This window comes from Lathamus discolor, chromosome 3 (genome assembly GCF_037157495.1).
Source record: "Lathamus discolor isolate bLatDis1 chromosome 3, bLatDis1.hap1, whole genome shotgun sequence".
NCBI lineage: Eukaryota > Metazoa > Chordata > Aves > Psittaciformes > Psittacidae > Lathamus > Lathamus discolor.
In genome coordinates this window covers 59,423,207-59,442,246 of record NC_088886.1, presented here as the reverse complement: position 1 = coordinate 59,442,246, position 19,040 = coordinate 59,423,207, and the positions used below count along the sequence as shown (strand labels likewise).

Genomic DNA, 19,040 nt, shown 5'->3' with positions numbered 1-19,040 from the left:
TGCTTAATTTCACTACAAAAGTTAAATCCTTTAAATGAAATAAAATGTTATTTAAGGTTGTATATACTTGCTGCTGATGCTCTGAATACAGAGAAGCCACTGAAGGGATGGAGATGTGTCACTGAGCACATGGGACAGGAGTTGACTGTACTTGAGCTGTTTTAGCATAGTGGTGTCATGAGAGAGTGAAAAAGATTATACTCTTCACCTCATTTTATTCAGTCAGATCAATTTTATGCCCACTTCACCTCCAAAACAACTGGAAGCTGGAAGACAGAAGCCAACTACGTTCTTCCAAGCTATGGAAAAGAGTGGGGTATGAGAAACAGCTGCAATCTGAGAGGATGTGAGGATCAGGAATGACCATACTGTCTTCATTATATTACTAACTTGTTGGAAATGTGGCTCATGCTTAGCTAAACATTATTCTCCCTATGTGTCCAGCACATTCACTATTAAAAATATCTAAAGAAATTCTATTTTTGGGCCTTTTAATTGGAATTCAGTTCCCATCCAAATGCAGCTTGACCCACCAGATGCTTGAAAATCACTCATATTTTTATATAACAGGAAACTGACATTTACCTTACACTAACATAAAGCTTTTATAAAAAAAAGGCTAAATGGTATTGTGAGACATAGGATTGCTTAAATAAGAATGTACTGACAGATGCCCTTCATTGGTAAAGTGAAATACATCTACTCAGAAAAGGAAATGCAAACAACTATTAAAATTGATTATTTAAGTAAGTGCTTCTTGCTTACATAGCTGGTGTGGCTTCCCATCAATCCCACTACCATGGGGAAGCTAAAACTTCAGGAGCAAGAAGCAACAAAGATCAGGCAAAGGGAAGATTGTCCTGATAATTCACTTCCTATTGTTAACCAAGATTAACTTGGAAAGACCTACTCTTCCTGCCTTTGGAAACGGAACATTATTTCCTCATGTTTTCTGCACTTTCATTTGAGATTCACAGATTGTCAGATCTCCAATGGGAATTTAAGGACTCTGCACATCTTTTCACACGTATGGGGCAGGTCTCCTCCCCATCTCCTCCCCAGTGTTCCACTGCCTAAAGGGGGCCTACAAGAAATCTGGAGAGGGACTTCCTACAAGTGCATGGAGTGAGTGACAGGACAAGGGGGAATGGCTTTAAACTGACAGAGGGGAGACTGAGATTAGACATTAGGAAGAAATCCCTCCCTGTGAGGGTGGCACAGGTTGCCAGCATGGTGTTACCAATATGATCTGTTGGTGCAGCATGGACATGGCACTGAGCTGCAGGAGGCCATAAAGGACCCGTGCACAGCCTCACCGCCCTTTCTGGGTACTCTTGTGCAGACAGCATTACCTCTGCTACCTGTTCCCACTGCATTATGTGCAATAGTACTGACCTAAGATTTAGATGTCTGAGCAGTATCGTAACATGAGTAATAAATAACAAAACCAGCCAAGGATCCTCACTGGTGATTTTGTGGCTGCCTCTGTTTTAGTAGCTGCTACTTAGTGCCGACAATGCAGAAACACACTTGTCAATGTGCAACTTAAATGAAAACCTGCCATTTGTGTTGAAAGCACAGCTACAGAAGCATACAATGTGAACATGAACAGTGAGATGCTGCCCCAACACCCCTTCCCATGCATGGCGCATCGGTGACCCCTAAACCTGTCCTAGGGCAGGGTGCCAACCTGCGCCTCCATCCCCAGCTCTGCTCCTCCACCCAGGCTGCAAAAGCCACACATGTGCCCCGGGCTCCCTCCTACAGCCGCTGTGCAGATGGGCAGCACTTCCAGCACTGTCAGCGTGAGGCCAGGTTGGCGGCATGAGCTGCGTCATGAAAAGCTTTAGATCTCAGTGTCAAGAGTCCGCAGCCTGTCAGGGTGACTTTGCCTTAAAAGCCAGGACAGCAGTAAAGATGAAAAATGGTTTTGCCATTTTCTCTCTCCACAGCTGCCCTCAAACTATTTATCCCCAGCAGGATGCAGAGCGCCTGCTCCCAAGCACACTGCTCCTGTCCTATCCCTGTGCACCCACTGGCCGAGGGCTGCCCAAAGCCAGAAGCTGGGGAAAAATCGCCCCTTGGGCACAGCTGAGCAGCAGCAGGGATTAAAGGAATTTCACAAAATCCCTGCCTGTAGCGAAGTTGGGGCAAGCTCTTCCCCATTTTAACACAGCCAGAAAATGAGGCAAACAGCAGCAGTTTTTCTCAGGAATGCCCAGGAATGCAGGCTCTGCACAGGGACCTGAAACAGTAGCAGAATAGAGGTGACAAACACCAAACTGGAAGTGTCCAAGAAGCCAGAACCAGGAGGGCTGTAATAGAGATGGGCAGCTTTTCTGGGATTTGCAAATTAAAAGAATCCTAAGTAATAGAATTTTTCAGAAGCCCATTTATTTCTAGGCGCCCATTTAAACAGGCTTTCTCACACTTCCTGACCAAAACACCCACTGCTGCTTTGTATGAAATTTCACCTCAAAAGACTGCTGCTAACAGCAGACAGAAAAGTTGAATCTCAGTCTCTGATCTTAATAGAAGTCTTACACACCTTCTCCTAATGTTGTAAGTATAAAGCAACATGAAAAACAACTAAAACCAAAGCATCACTTGTGGACTGAGTTCAGCACTTCACATCCATTTGGCACTAGGGTAAATCCACATCTGGTAAAGAAGAGTGGGTAAACCAGGGCTTTTATTGTAGACACAACTGAGGGTTACCAGGGCATCTATAAAATGGACTTCCTATCTCAGCATTCTCAACCCCTCTTGCCCGAAGTACCAACCCATTCCTGAAGACAGGGGAAATGGGCCAGTTTTGGCCTTTGCTACAAAACCAGTACTCAGGGGAGCTTTGCTAAGGTTTCCCAAGTCAGTTCATGCACATTATGCTACAAGAGCAACACACGGGGCTAACTACAACCCCAGGGAGGGCTCTTGTGAGAGAGAGGAGTGGCTGGGACCCTCCTGGAAAACTGCCCATGCTGGAGGAACGGGCTGTGGGGAGGCAGAGGGAACAGGAGGATCCGTGACTGGTCATATACCCCACATCCTGTTTGATAAGCAATGCCAGAAGAAGGAGAATTCAGAAAAGGAGGACTGGAATCAAAATCCATTGGGTCAGAAGTCTACATGAAGATGAGGGAAAAATACGCTGCATATCAGTATCTCAGGTCCTTCCTTCCACTGACATCATGACTGCGGTTGCCCTGCGTGTCTGCTTTACCCTCCAAACTCTGCTACAGGCAGAATCACACACATGGAGCTGGAACTCTCTGCCATTCAGAGAAAATATTTTACTTTGGTCCCCCTGAAATGACATCCTTCTTCTCTTTTATCTGTCATGTCAGGAGAGCGTGATGTTAATGAGATGTACAAAGGCTTTTGAGTAGCTAAAGAGTTTTACAGTCCCACATTGATAAAATAAAGCATTTGTCACTGTTACCACACTTATTCCTGTGATCAAAGTCTGCATTTGCTGCATCAAACAGCGCTTTCCTGTACCATGCATTACCATGCATTTCCTTCCGAGGAAATGAATCACGATTCTGTATTTTTACTTTCACAGTTTAATCACACTGATTCTCACACCTGCTGATTGCCATCTCCACATGCAGTATGCAAGTAGTTTTTTGTTAGTATGGATTTTCTCCTCTCTACCTATGTGAAAAGCCTCAATATTTTGTTTGAGGACAATCACCACCTTCTAGCTCTGAAAGGCTGCAGTAAAGAATACAGACAACTTCCTTCCTCCTGGAATTCTGGATTCAGTCATGTTAATTTACATTTAGATAGCACCTTTCATCCCTGAAGACCCCAATGCACTCTACAAACTCACCCTCTCTGTACACAGAAGCTGTACAAATGTACACGGCTGCATAAACAGACATAGCAATCCCACCACTCACTGCTGAAATGCATCTCTCTGCGAATATTCCCAGCACGCTCATGGCAAGTCAGCTCTGCATGCCCTACATCATATCACCATCAAGAAGGAAAATTAGGCAGTGTGATTTAAAGCCATGCCATTTCCCTGTCAGGGAAGGGTGAGGAATCTAGGCAGGCAATGGAACAGCTTTACAGCCTGGGTGACTGACATCTCCTTGGCATTTTGCTGCATAGGTTAAAATGAGGTAAAGACTGACCTGTGGCAAGTTATACCTTACTTCTTTCAAACTATCAGTGCCTGCAGAAGTCCAAGCCTGCTGCTCCCTTCCACCAATGGGTGACCTTCAAGGAGTTTGTTTTATAAAACCAAAAAATACTTGCTTGCTTTGTAATGAAAACATCAGGGGAAATAAACCCCCATCTCCCCAACAGCAGTAGTTGACTGGCTCCTGCCAATCTGAGGATGAAGGAAAAGGAAGAAACCCAACATACCTGAGACACCTTTTTGACCACGTCACTGCCCACAAGAAAGCCCTGTGCGTACGAGCGTGCTGCGATGAAAGCGCGGGTTGCCTTCACCTTCAGGTCCCTGGGAACTTCCCCAAAGGGTTTGTGCTGCTCCGCGTGTTTCACCATGCAGTCCAGGTACTCATCTGTGATATGGTACTGGGGATTCATCAGCTTGAAGAGTCGCTCCAGCAAGCGTGTCCAAAACTCATTGAGGGCCTCTTCCAAGTTGATGTTGGAGCCCCGGTAATAGCGGCGTAGCTCGCTGTACAAGTCCTTGAAGACCTTCACGTTTTGAGTATACAATTCTCCATACAGGCTTGGAAAAGCATCATAAAGGGCCTTTTCAGACTTGTTCAGTAAATCCTGGAAATAACCTGAGCAGAGAAGAAAAAGGAGATGGTGATGCATCAAACAGACAAGCAGGAATCCAACAGACTGTGCTGTCTGGCAGCACAACCGAGTGCCCTGAGAAAAAAGAAGGGCCCTAACGGAGCTTTTCCTCCAACCAACCTTACCCATACTCTTAGTCTTGAGACTTAGCTAAGAATATTGAAGGAGGAACCCCACAGTGCCAGTGTCAGAGAACCATGGTCTGGGTCCCTTGCCTCTTCTTGTGGCCTCACCTAGAACTAAAATTGAGGCTCTTCTCTGAACGCACAAGGTGCTATAGTGTTACTCATAGGTTTTCTTCACAGAATGCATCAACTGGCGTAGCTTATTTGCACCATAACTTGCCACAATTGTCCTCAGCACCTTATGAGACACTCAACCCTGAATCAAGAACTAGCTACTTCTATCACAGAAGTTCACACTTGCTAAACATCACTAAAAAATGTTGTAAACCCACAAATATGCCTGGATGCCACTCAGGGAATGGACGTCTGTCCTGTAACGACTGCTAGAGTCGGACTAGTGTATCAATATGAGCACCCACACCAGAATGAAGGAAGATAAAGATTTCATCCAGAAGATGACCTGAAGTCTTCCATTCATGCGTGAAAGGTTGGAATTCCTCCAGCGTCTCCTGCTCCTACCATCACACAAAAGTGGGGGCTCTTCTGGAGAAGACTGCAACTTGTTAAATTTTTAAACAGAACTTCCACCTCTGCCCTGGCCCAAATTTCCTTTGCTGTTCCTGGCTGAAGCACTGATAATTTGGGAAGCCAGCAGGCCTTCAGTACAACATACACATCTGAAGCACAAAGCACAGTGGTGTAAGATAACACTCCTGCAGGCAGAGTCCATGTTGGAACTTCTGGAACTTCTGGAACACATTCAGTTCCAGAAGACATGCTTTTACTTTGACCAGCTGTTGTCCCCAATGACCCAAACCCACCGTGACCCACTGCACAACTTGAAGCTGCCTTTAGAGACATCACTGCACTTTGTATGAGCTGCCTTTCTTTCCTGCCTCACTGCTTATTTTCCAAGGTGTTATTTCCAAAGTCCTGGTGAGATGGAAGGAGCATGGCTGCCATCAGTAATGGTGTCAGCCCTTCAAAGAGAGATGCCTCTGGCAACCCTAGTCATCACAGCCAGCCTGGCTTGGAGGGCACAGCCCATAAAGCCTGTGCCAGATAGGAACCGGCATGTCTTATTGCATATTTAAAGACAGGGTTGCAACTCAAGTGTTTCTGAACTGAGGCTGACATTGCCATGTTAAAGGTTCTCATCCCACTTCCCTATTTAGGTTTGCATCCTACTTTTGTTTACATATGAACAACTAGATGGTTTTCACCTTAGGTTCAGTGGTCATAGATGTGACAGAAATGCAACTCTCTTGCTACATACAACAGGGTAAGGATGGCGGATTCATCTCCTCCCTTACCAGCATCTTTGGGTATTTCCATGCTCTTGACTGCCAGCTACCTTCAGGCTCTCTGAGACTGCACAGTGGGGAACTCATAGCAGGACCAGGCTGATTCAATTTATTGATTTACATAAGCAACTTGAATCATCATTTAAGTCAGTGAGAGGAAAAATGAGTTAAATAATCATTTTCATTTCAATTACATTTGTACTTTTTAGGGCCTTTTTGAAGCAAACCTGATTATAGTGTTCTTTAAATCTAAACTACTATTACTTTTCTCCGGTGATGTATGATAATCTCTAGTTGGAGGGAAACCGTTATTCAATTAAAATAAAACAGCATGTATTTGAGTATATAAATTAACTTCACTATGCTAAAAAGGAAAGCTTCTGAAAAATGCATATTGCATATACAAAGCTTTATAAAACAAAGTATTTTTCAAGAGAACAGCACTGACTACAACTTCTTTAATTGTAATCTAAAACACTAGAACTAGGAAAGCTCATTTCCATGGGTCATGTTTATATTCACAGACTGCAAGGGCCATAACAGCTGTCTTGCGTCAGTTATCTCTTGTTGGCTTCTCAGATTCAAATGAAGAACCCAGAATCAGACTGAGCAACTGAAACCACACTCTGCATTTGCACCACAGGCTGCTAGTACTGAAACTTCTTGTAGTATTTTAACAAACCGACGCTGAGCATGAATAACCTGGCCTCCTCCAGCCACAGTCATGTATTGCTCAGTAGCATAAAATTTAAGTGCTTTTAAAACTGTGAGCAAACCAGGTCTTAGCAGAAAATAAAAATAGCTTATCCAAAATGCTTGAATAAAAACTGTGATTTCAAAGAGTACTTCTGGAAGAAAGTTATTCTTATTCAACCTGACCTGGTTGGCAGTTTGGATCTCCAAATACTTCTGTCCAAACATCTCCTGAGTACTCCACCAACAGGTAAGACACTGCCAGAGGACAATCTACTATTTGGGAACTTCTCATCCTGCATTTCTCTCCTACCCTAGCATCACAGGTGAGCCTGGGCCAAGGAGAGTGCAGCCGGGCAAGCACATGTCAGGGCTGAGCAGCCCCCAGCTCCTCACCGCTTCTTGCTGCATGGTCACCTTCCCCTGTGGCATCTCTGGAAGGGGCTCACAAGCCAGGCAGATGGTTTGTCCTGGCAGGACACTTTTTCCAGTCTGACTAATTTGAGGCGGTCTCGTTGTCGTGTTGCCTCAGCCTTCCTACCTGCACAATGACCAGAAATGGCATTCACCTATAACAGACACAACATGCAAAGTTCCTCTGCTGCTGCCGAGATACACAGCAGCTTTTGGGTATCTTAACGCATCACTCCTAGTGCTGCTGGCTACCCATTCACAACTCAATTAAACTGAGCTCAAACTCCCTCTCTTGTATAATCAGTGTTCTTTTCTCTGCAACACGCGATGCTAAGTGAAAAATTGCTCAGCGATTCAGGTACGACAAGAAGCTTGGCATTCACCAACAGGAAGAAGGAAACACCAACAAACACAGCCCTGTTTGTCAATCCAAGGTAAAATGACTTTCTTTGTACTGCTACAGGAGAAACAAGATGTATATCTCCTTGCCAGAAAATTGGAAACTGCTCTCAAAAAAGTCCAGGCTAATTAAGAGCTGATGAACTGTTACTTCTCACCTAAATGAGAGAACACCAATTACAGTCAACCCGCCCGTGGCTGGCTGTAAGAAAACTCTTCTAGATTTCACACACTGAGGGGGAAAAAAATAATCTACATTATCTAGGGAAAATTAATTAGCAATTAAGTCTAAATGTGTTTGAGACGAACAGCTGACCTGGCAGGGAGTTTAAATGCCCATTTTGCAGCATCAGAAAGCACTAAGAAGTGGGGTTTGTCAAGTGGAATGCACAGAAGCTTGTGCTAACTGTACTGGTTCTACACATGATCTCAGCCAGCGCTGCTCGTACACTTGGCACAAATTTCTGCAATTAGCCCCACATCTTCTTTTCAACACTCCTTGCCTACTAATATCTAACCTTTTAAGATATTTAGACATAAATTAAGATTTTAGACATTGACATAGATTAAGGGAACGCAGGGCCTTGGGATAAAACAACTTGCTGAAGCATAGTTCAGGCATCTCTCCTTTTTGATTTTAAGAATTAGCAATTATTTATTCTAGGGGAAGCATCCCATTATCTGTAGCCATGGTGGATGGGGGACCTGTAGGTAATGTTGGTGGTTGGAAACCTTTAAAAATAAAGCTGTTGCAGTATTTCTATGAGAAGTGGGTCCATCTGGATTCATTAACTCTGACTTGGTCCACCACTGCTGGGTCTGCCCTGGCTCCCAAAGGATGATTAGAGAGATTAGCTCCAGCAAGGCATGAGCAGACGGAGGCAGATTCATCCAGGTCACATCCTGGACACATCCCCAAGGCTCCCAAGCAATGCTGACACCATGTTCTCCAGCAGCAACAAGTTTAACTTACGTCTGAGTTCATGCACCATAGCAAGTGGCTTCATTAGATTTGGGAATGGTAGGAATGGAGGGAAAGGGCTTATGAAGAGCCAGCGCTGGAGCTATACAGCTCTTCTTGCTCCAGGTGAGCTGCTGCACTCCTGTCCCTGGGAGCAGGTACACAAACAGCTGAGGTGACTCTGCAGAGGGCCAGCTTCCCTCTGGAATGATGCACTTGTTTCCACCCCGAGTCAGAAGAAACAGTTACGTATTTTCTGGAGTCATGCTGAAAATGCATAGATGTTTTGAGCTTCTGCCAGCCTCAGAAACTGTACAATGGAGACACAACAGCCAGAGATACTTTCCTGCAAGTCACCTGCTAAATCCATGGTGGGCTTCCCCTCTGTCAAAAGGGTTTCTCAGAGAGCCATTGAACAGGCGACTCCTTCCTCACCGTGACTGCCAAAAGGCTCCCAACACTGCAGAGCTCAGTTGGGAGTTCCCAACTCCAGTAATTCAGATGAATCAAGCTCCGTTTTCCCTGGGCCAATGAAAGGCACAGCTCCTCAAGTCAAGGCTATTCCTACATGAAACATCACCTTTCACCTTCCTGTATTTGAAAGAATAAAGAAAATAAATGAGAGTCTTTTTTGGGTTTCATCATTATTATTGCCTTTCATTTCCAGGCTCTGAAACAAGACACCCAGCTTTGCCCAAATGAAATTTGGCTTTTGGCAGAGGCCAGGTCTGAAAAACTTCTGCCTCAAATAGAAAAATGCCTGAAAGTTATGAGCAAAGAAATGAAATATTTTTGCAGCCAAGATAATTTTCCAACCTTGGCCGCTGTTTCTTTTGCTGTTGCAGTGACAAAAGCTTTCTTCTCAGAGAATTAAGTTTGCAATCAGAATCTATAACCTTTGCACTCAAGAGAGATTGTAAATCCCCACCCATTTCCCCACTTCACAGCTTCCCAGTGTTCACAGCTCATATTTTCACAGTTCCTGCATTTTCACAGCTCTGGATTCAAACTGGGAAGCTGTGAATAGCAAGGTAGGCAACGACAGTTTCTTTCTGAAGATGGAAAGTTTTGGGTTTCCACTTCCTCACTGCTCCCCAGCACCAAGTCCTTTACCCAAGCTCTTTGACACCATTTGATCACTCAACATCTGGAACACACTGGGGTTTCTTCAACTAATACAATGACGGAATAAGAATGGATGTAGGAGGTAATGAAGAGGTCACAGAAGGAAGAACATCCAAGTGCTCTTTGGGCATGCAACTGATCAGCCTTTCTTCGAAACCCATCAAATTTTAGAGGCATACTAGAAAAGAATGTGAGAATTGGAAAAAGGTGACTGAATTACTTTCAGTCTATTATTAAAGCCTTAAGCAGAAATCCTTGGTACAAAAGTTCACAAAAAGCACAACTGGAAAGAGTAGTACCATTTCAGAGGAAATGAGGAAGGAAAACACATAAGATGATGCCATTAATTCCAAACTCAGTTTTTAAGAAGAAATCTGTTCCTAAAGGCAGGTTTAACATTGGATGATTGGATTTGGTGAATACCCCGGGCAATCACCTCTACCTACATCTGGAAGTCAGTCCTTGGAGGAGGGGAAAGGCATCAGTGTGCAGGGCTCTAGGAGGAAGGAAGCCCATGGCAGATGATATTTCAAAAGCTTTGCTTTCCCTATGAGCACACAAACAACACTGAGGCCTCTGCCCTACCTCCACATTCCAGCTCCAAGCTCTCCCCTGCTCCTTCCTTTCTTAATACAAGAGCAGATTGCTCCACCCCAAGACAGCACAGTTCAATTCTGCTTATGCTTCCGGGAAGCCTAGAGCAGTCTCTGCAGGAACTGCTAATAACTTGCGCTTATACAACCATGTGGTGCAGCAGTGCTGTGCAGCTACAGAAACGCTGCTCTCATGCAAAAGCTACCGAAGCTTTTCAGCAAGGGGGCAAAATGAAGACTCTCCGGCTTTGCATGGCGAGCTAGGTCTGTGGTCCAAGGGCTCTGCAGTGCAGCCATAAACTGCAAGGACAGCTGGAGGTGGGGAAAAATCTGAGGAAGAAGAAGAATCAAATTCCATATTGTAATTTCTCTCGTTTGAGCAAGCACATGAGACTGTGGTGGAATTCACGCAGGGCCAGATCCATGTGCCAGTCTCTGCAGCTCTGGAGGGAGGCCGAGAGAAGCATGTTCGCCATTAACACTGCTATTGTGTTTCAAGAAGACCGGATTAAGAACAGAAGAGAAAAAAAAGCTGGTTCTGTGTTGCCCTGAACACCAGTAAAAGCAGGGAAAGAAACTGGATGGGGATGCCTACTATAGCACAGCTCCTTCTCAGTGCTAGCCCTGTTGGTCTGAGCCACAGTATTTTCCTGGGCTGAGTTCCCACAGAACACACTGCTGCACATCCCAATACAAATTTGCTTCTCCAGTTGGTCTTAATGCTGTCCTTGCAGTCAAGCTACTATTAGAAGAGAATAATTCAGCAGAGGATCTAAGCCATTAAAATCCAAATCTAATGCATTCATGTCTATTTTATTCACTTCGGTAAGTACAGTGATATTTTATTTATAAAATTGTTATTACTCATTATTAATTCAAGTACTACCCATGGCTGTGCTGAAGAGCTGATATCAATACAAGAGCAGTGATATGCTCTTGTTGTACTTTAGCTGGGTGCTGCCAAAGGAAATAACCAGGGTGAGACCAAATGACAGGTTCCACATGCAAATAGCCCCACATGTAGCATTTTCCTAGGGGTTACCTTTCTCCTCAGTTTCACACTCCTGTGAAACAGCTGCTCTTATGTAGCTGTTTCCTCAGTCCCAATCCACCCTGGAGAATGCAGGCCCTCCCCACTGCATTTTGATTTACTTTCATCTGCAACATCCCTCCCATTGCCCCTCTTTGGTGGCTGCAACCTAAGAGGCATCATGACAAACTTAAGATTGCAAAAAAAGCCCAAACAAAGAGATATAAAATTAGCTTCTACCTAGAAGCCAAAGAATGAACGATACAAATGAATGTGCCAGGATGCAAGAATTAGGATGCTTATAGGTGATACAACTTCAAAGCTTTTAGGAGTCTCTCCAAAGAATCACTTCATTGATTTCTCTTCTGCACACTGTGTCCTGGGTGTGAGAATACAGGACTGAAGAGATGCTTTGGGTCAATGAGACAAATGCCAGCTCTGCCAAGCAATCATCAATTTTGTACTCTCCTAAATATGCTCAGTGCCCAGCACAAGAGAAATAAGAGATTTCTGCCCCCACTCCTACTGGATGGGTAGACTCCTTTCCTTAATTTCTGGTCTAAATTCATTCTTGACCCACTTGGTCTTCGCCAGTGTGGCCCTATAGTTTCAATAGTTGTTTTTCTTTTTCGGTGTTCACTCTCTGAGGCATTTATACACAATATTCCATATTTTCTCAGCCTCCCTACACACGTAAAGGTTCTTTTCCCCCTTCACACCAGACGGACTTTCCAGTCCTCTTGATCCTTCCACTAACTCGTATCTTCACCTTTTCTGTTTGGGATTAACTACCTTGGGTTGTCAGAACTACAAAGAACATCTCCTTTTCTTCAGTGGAAATGACACTGTGAATACTGCAAGGACTGTACTTACCTTTTCTAGGAATGCATCACATCAGCATTTCAGACTTTCTGCCACCAACTGGTACATCCTCAACTCTCCCCTTTGCTATTTCCAACTAATTAGTCCCTAGCTGTATGCCTCACTGGAATACTGAATGTCACCCTATTTCTATTGCTTCAGTCATTGTGGTTATCCACTATCCTCTTCAACAATGACAACTTTTCCAGCACTGTATCATCAGCTAATCTCGTGAATGCACTTCTTATCATATGTGCTGGTATTTAATGGGGCTGTTAACTAGGCTGTGGTCTAGGCCTGCCTTTGAGAACCACAGCTGGGACCTCCCTCCAGCCCAGGAGCTCATCCTTCAGAACAATGTATTGCTGCCTCCCTGTTAGCTATTTCACCTGATAATTCCTTTACTAATTTCCATCTTCTTCAGCTTAATTAACTACTCAAGGCACAGACACAAATGTATTTGAAGTCTCCTGAGATGGGATTAGTTGATAGAACAGACACACCATCAACAACTGTGAAAGCAGGTGGCTATACAGGATTTGATCCAATCCTTAAAATAGCTGGCTTTGGGTAAGAGTAAAAAATGGCCTTCCTTAAACTGGTTTTAGATTGCGATATAGAGCAGACAGCACATTTCTTCTGTCAGGGAAAAAAAGGGCTTTTTGAGAGAACAAAAATCCTTCTCCTGTAAAAGAAAGCTTTGGAACATGGCTCTGCTAGTGAGAGACTCCAGGAAGAACAGATCTGTGCAAACCTTAAGACACCCCGGAATTCAAGTTCACATAACAACTTTGCAAAAGGCAAGAGACACTTAGGGCTGAAGGACAAAGAAGACTGAATAGTCTGTATGAGTGGCAGGACATGTAAGTGAAGCCTGTGAGTATGCTACAGCATTAACAGGAGTCAGCATCTCCATGCCAGAGCACTTGAGCCTGCTGCAGTGTTCCCTTCTGCCTGGTGATAAAATAGCAAGGAGGGAACAGGAGCAAGTGGCACGCACCTGCTGGGAAAGTGATTCCAGGCGCCACACATCATTGTCGCAGACCCTGGGATATTAAATGTAATGCAGCTGACATTCAAGCCATTTGCCTGCTAGATCCTCTATTGTTTAGGCTTAAAACTTCCATGTTAGGAAGCTTGCTGTGTGCTGCACCCAAGGCAGGAGGAGGGGTGCTCTGGAGAGGGTGACCTAGCAGCCACTCTGGGCTGCACATGTGGAAGCACATGCATGCTCTGTATGTGGCCATGTTGCAAAGGTTGTCCCTCAAAGTGTTCACAAACTGTGCAGATGAGGCCCTAAGTGACATGGGTTAGTGGTGAACTTGGCAGTGCTGGGGAATGGTTGGACTTGATGATCTTGAAAGTCTTTTCCAATCTACGTGATCCTATGATTCTATTATCCAACATGGTGCAACAAGTCACTAAAACACGTCTTTTCTGGTTACCCTGAATATTTACATATGAGGTTATACTGGGTTAACACCAAAGCAATACTGTCTGGAGTTTCAGCAAGTGTGCAACCCTAGAGGCAAGGCGATAGTGTGTACTTAGGAAAGGCACTAACAGCGGGACAAGGGATGCCCCTATCCCTCAAAACCCATCCAACTGAAAGGTTTCTTGGCCAAGCCTCAATGCCCAAGAGTTGCTGCTGGTCACCAGCTTCTGTGGGCTTGTCAGAGCCTTTTTGAGCACAGGTACACTACTGAGCTCTTGGAGTAAGCCTCCTGTTCAGTTATATTTTCTGGGGAAAAGTACTTCCCTCCACTGGTTTTAAACCTCTACAGTACAGCTACATTTTCTTTGCCACTACCTGTTTCCTTATCGGCACAGGCTCCTTTTGGCAGTGTATCAAGCTCAGATGACGCTTGTGGCCTGAGGTCCTACGCTTCCATGCAGCCTGCCTGGCGGAGAACAAAGCTACGCTACCAGATCCTGCTGCAAGAAAATCTGCTGTAGGCTGAAAGCCTTTGCAGATGGGATCTAGTTTGTTTGCATCCAGGGTGGGATAAGCAAATACAAGAGATGTGAATCTTAAGATTATTTTTCCCATGTGAGTTCCTGGGATTTGAGCTGGCAAGGGATTTTAATCACGGCTCCTTCTAAATATATCTGTGCTACAGCTACCGACCTGCAGCAAATGCTGAACTGCAACTATTGCCCAGCAGGCTCTTATCAGATAGATTTCACCACAACCTCTCTGAGAGATAAGAACTGAGGAGGCATGTGGGTGGAATGCATCAAATGGGAGTCAAGGCTGATCTGGCAATTCTGTCCTTAGTTAAGGAAGAAAAGGCACTTCCCTCTTTAGCATGAACTCAGCTCTTTTAGAGCAGCTCATCAGTCTCTATGGACTGTAGCAGGAGCTGGGATAACTAAGCTAGAGTTGGCTGAACTTTTAGATAAATGAAATTTGGTGAGATGAATTCCACTGTCTTTTTTTTCCTCTAAGAAAGCTTGCATTTAAAGGCAAACCAACAAGCATCATAGCTAGCACTGACAGGAACACAGGAGGTGGTAAAAGTAACTGCTAATAATGCCTGTCTCTTTTCAGGTTTATTCAGTAAGACCTGAAGGGCTCAATTACTCTAACAGCAAAATAAACTCGGAAGTATCTTACGATATTGAGGGTCGCTGCCAGTTTTAAGAGGTGTGATAAACACCCTGGATAAATGCACAGTACACACCTATACAGAGGAGGAATTTCTCACTCCAGAAACAAAAGCATTGCTTTCCTCCAGCTGAAATAAACACATGGAAACGCAGTCTCCCAGCTGCAGATAAAAGGGAGACAGCCAAGGTAACCTTCTGACACCTCAGCTGCACGCCCATGTACCAGGCTGGTGGCAAGCTACAGAGACATGGCATGAATGAGAGAAGCTCAGGAGACGGCCATGCAAGTTGCCATGCTTCCAGCAACACCTTCCTGATGAGCCTCACTCAGACTGAGTTTGACTTTCCACCCCTTTCAGCACATGCCAGACTGCTGCCACTGTGAGAGCACAACACCTCAGCCTCCTTCCCTTGCCTCAAATACACACTGCTGAAGATTGAAGATAATTATTATAGCTTTCAATACACATTGCCTAGCTTCTTCCTTACTTATAAAACATAGTTACCAATTTGTCACTAAGGCTCTATGCAGTAGTATTTTAATTGAGAAAAACATCAGTGAATCATTCTCTCTTTAGAATCACATGCATGTTGTCTCTGCAAAAAAAGCAGAGGGAAAAAAACCCATGGTTTGTGTCTGTCTTTGACACTTCCCATGTTCAAAGAGGGACTTAAGCTCTCAAGCATCCTTACCGCATAGTTTCCAAGATCAAACCTCCTTGTTTAAGTTTACAGAAGCTGTAGGTTTCACATTGTGGCAGTGGCACAGAACTGACATTGGCTTTTTATCTTCTTCATTAGTGTTGCCCTCTGCTCAAAATAGCCCCTAGACAAACTATTTATTGTTGGGTCAATTAGACCATTTGAATCTATGCATGCCACTGCATATTTGCAATACAGAGTATCCAAGACACATGGCCCTTAGATATCTACATATCTTGAATATCTGTCATGTGGCTTTCCCAAAGGAACAAGGAGGATAGAAATTACCAGCTGTGGGGATGACATTCTAGACAGGCAAAGCTCCCTTGTTATTATTGCAGGAGTTTATCTAAGCCTGTATAAAGCTTTTAATTTCTAGTTTTCTTTCTTTCAGTAGCATCAGAAAAGAACTTGTCTCTTTGTAAAAATAACTTGCCTATGATATTCCCACCCATGAAACCAGTATGAAAAGGAGAAATAGGTAAAGATGAGAGAAGGCAGATATTCTTGACAGACAACCCAAAGTATGCAATATGTGTGTCTATCTGACAGCTGGAAGAAGAAAGAATGTATGCATATACAATACTATTCATGTCTGCCGCTTGAATAATAGGCAAATTAATGTCTATTGCAATTTTAATATAGCTGAAACACGGATATATTATATACAGCCACCCTAAAACAATATTAAGACATTACCACACACTTAAAGAAATTACGGTAAGTCAGAAGGACGGTGGGTAACACAGCACTCCCTCAGCCCTTCACTGCATGGGGATTATACTGGGTACAACTACCTACTTGATTCTCCAGAGGACAGAGAAGTGTGACCTCTTCCCAAATTTTAGGTGCCAGCTTCAAAAGAAGCACACTTTCAATTGCTAAGGAAAAGGAATTAATGCTCCCTGACAGATATAACAATAGTAAATCCAGTAGCAAATGTTAGTTCTCCTCCAATCTTATGGCACCTGTTTTGTTAAACACCACTAACTTTTCACCTTGTTACAGAATCATAGAATGGTTTGGGTTGAAAAAGACCTTAAGCTCATCCAGTTCCAACCCCTGCCAGGGGTAGGGACACCTTCCACTAGAGCAGGTTGCTCCAAGCCCCTGTGTCCAACCTGGCCTTGAACACTGCCAGGGATGGGGCAGCCACAGCTTCTCTGGGCACCCTGTGCCAGTGCCTCAGCACCCTCACAGTAAAGGATTTCTTCTTTATACATAACCTAAATCTCCCCTGTTTAAGTTTGAACCCATTCACCCTTGTTCTATCACTACAGTCCCTGATGAAACTCAGATACAACCTGATTTTCAAATATCCTGAGAATCATTCAACTACTTCACTTTAAAACATTAAATCTCTCTTTAGGACTGATTTATGAGTGACTTTAACTTAGCTTACCTATTCGTACCTCCATCTTTTCTTTTTAAGGTTGCTAAGCATATACTGACCTAGAGCCATCCTCAGATAAAACCACTGGATTCCCTGACTGCGCTTGAGAGCCTTGCTTGGCTAGAGCCCAAGGAGATGTGGTTGATTACTCGGTGAATGTTAGATCACAGAAATCCAAACAAGTACAAAGACTCAGAATCATAGAACCATAGAATAGTTAGAGTTGGAAAGGACCTTAAGATCATCTAGTTCCAACCCCCCTGCCATAGGCAGGGACACCTCACACTAACCCATGTCACCCAAGGCTCTGTCTAACCTGGCCTTGAACACCGCCAGGGATGGAGCATTCAGAGCTTCCCTGGGCAACCCATTCCAGTGCCTCACCACCCTTACAGTAAAGAACTTCTTCCTTATATCCAGTCTAAGTTCATTCAGCCCTGTCAGCCCTTCTGAACAGATGGATGACAACATGGCACCAGACCAGGAGGTGCAATAGCTCAGGTGTCCTAAGCCTTTATTTGGCATTGAAAGCTTTATGAAGAAGACCAGTTTAAATCTGGAATGAGGCAAAATACTGAGACAACACGATCTATGGACACCTAAGTTACAGCTGTACTGCTACTGAATTACTACTGTCTGATTTCACTGCATTTCATTGAGATTCACAACACACCTTGTCCAGTATTTAGACCTTTTTCAATTATAATGGAATATACTTTTAAAGAGGGATAAACATTTTTGTCTGTTGTGTATACATGCCATACATGTCACATACTCCTGGTTTATAACTTGTGTATGTTTTTAAAGAAAAACAGCATCATGACTGTAACCAGCCTAGAAATGCCTCAAAATCTATTTGCTTTGGAAAACTGTGTGATGGAAGAAGATGTTGTTCCATCCTAACTATGCCTTGGAAAACCCCTGTTCCTTAGCCGTTCACTGACACTGCTTTCAGATAGGACACAGCAACTGAGTGAATGTTTCCAGTCCAACAACAATTTGGCTAAATCCCTGTAGGTAGCCACACAGCTATACCAGACAGAGGTGTGCAATGCAGCAGCAATCTATATATACATGGCTAGTGTCACTTCTGTACCCTCTGCCTTCACTCTATATGAGCAGGACAGACAAGAGGACATTAGCATTTTCACTGGCACTTGTGCATATTCACTTTGTGCATGCACTGCAAACCTGAGCCACCATGAACACAATACAGTCCTTATTTAGCAGCCAAACTAAAGCAAAGCAGAAACCAATTTCTGCTTGGGATGTCCCACCCCTCCCAGTCAAGCATACTTCTCTCAGCCAGACTTACAGACCACCAGTCACCTCCACACTACGTGTAGCCACTTAAACCTCATCTGGAAGAAATCCAATTCTGAAGGCTTGGGAAAGAGTGCAAGAAGTTGAGAAATGTCTCGTCTGCCATCCTCCCCAATTCCATTTTAAGCTGTACACATAATACATGCATTTATAACCTCCATCACTTAAACATAAATAATCTTAGAACTTGTAAGCGTTACAATCCCTTAAACGACAACCTGCTTGGGCGCCTTGTGCCTTTCAGGACCATCAGCTGGATACATCAATGACTGAAAACATCTGCATCCACCACGGGCTGTCATCACGTTTACAGAATGGAGATCAAAAAAGCGTGTTAAAGAAAATATTAGCTGAGAACTGGAACGCTAACCAGACTCTGACTGCAGCGATGCTTGGGGAAAAACGAGAGGAAACTAGATGTGCTCCTTACTTAAAAATATACTTCAAATGACTAAAAAAAGGCTTGGGTTGCCCTGAGACTCTGGCACTCTCCTCCTGCTTGAGTTGGGGTTTCTGCTGCTTTAGAAGCATCTCTGGCTCAGGCCCAGGTTTGAAGGATGGGAGAAAAGGATACTTGCTAAAAGCATGTGCTTGTTCCACTCTACCCAACTTAGAACCTTGCTTTCTTCTTTCCTGTCAGATTTTATCCCAAGTACATAGTACCAGTGAACTGGACATGAGTAATACTGACCTCTTTAAAAGGTACTTCCATGGATTTAGAC

General features: G+C 44.0%; 1 protein-coding gene across 3 annotated transcripts in view; it reads right to left on the bottom strand.

Annotated features, from left to right (window-relative positions):
• GPC1 (glypican 1) overlaps positions 1 to 19,040 on the bottom strand; it is a 250,429-nt gene that overhangs the window by 24,081 nt on the left and 207,308 nt on the right. For all 3 annotated transcript variants that reach the window (XM_065675478.1, XM_065675476.1, XM_065675477.1), the window contains exon 3: positions 4,378 to 4,769. In XM_065675478.1, the coding sequence (XP_065531550.1) occupies positions 4,378 to 4,769 (392 nt within the window). The remainder of the gene's footprint in view (positions 1 to 4,377; positions 4,770 to 19,040) is intronic.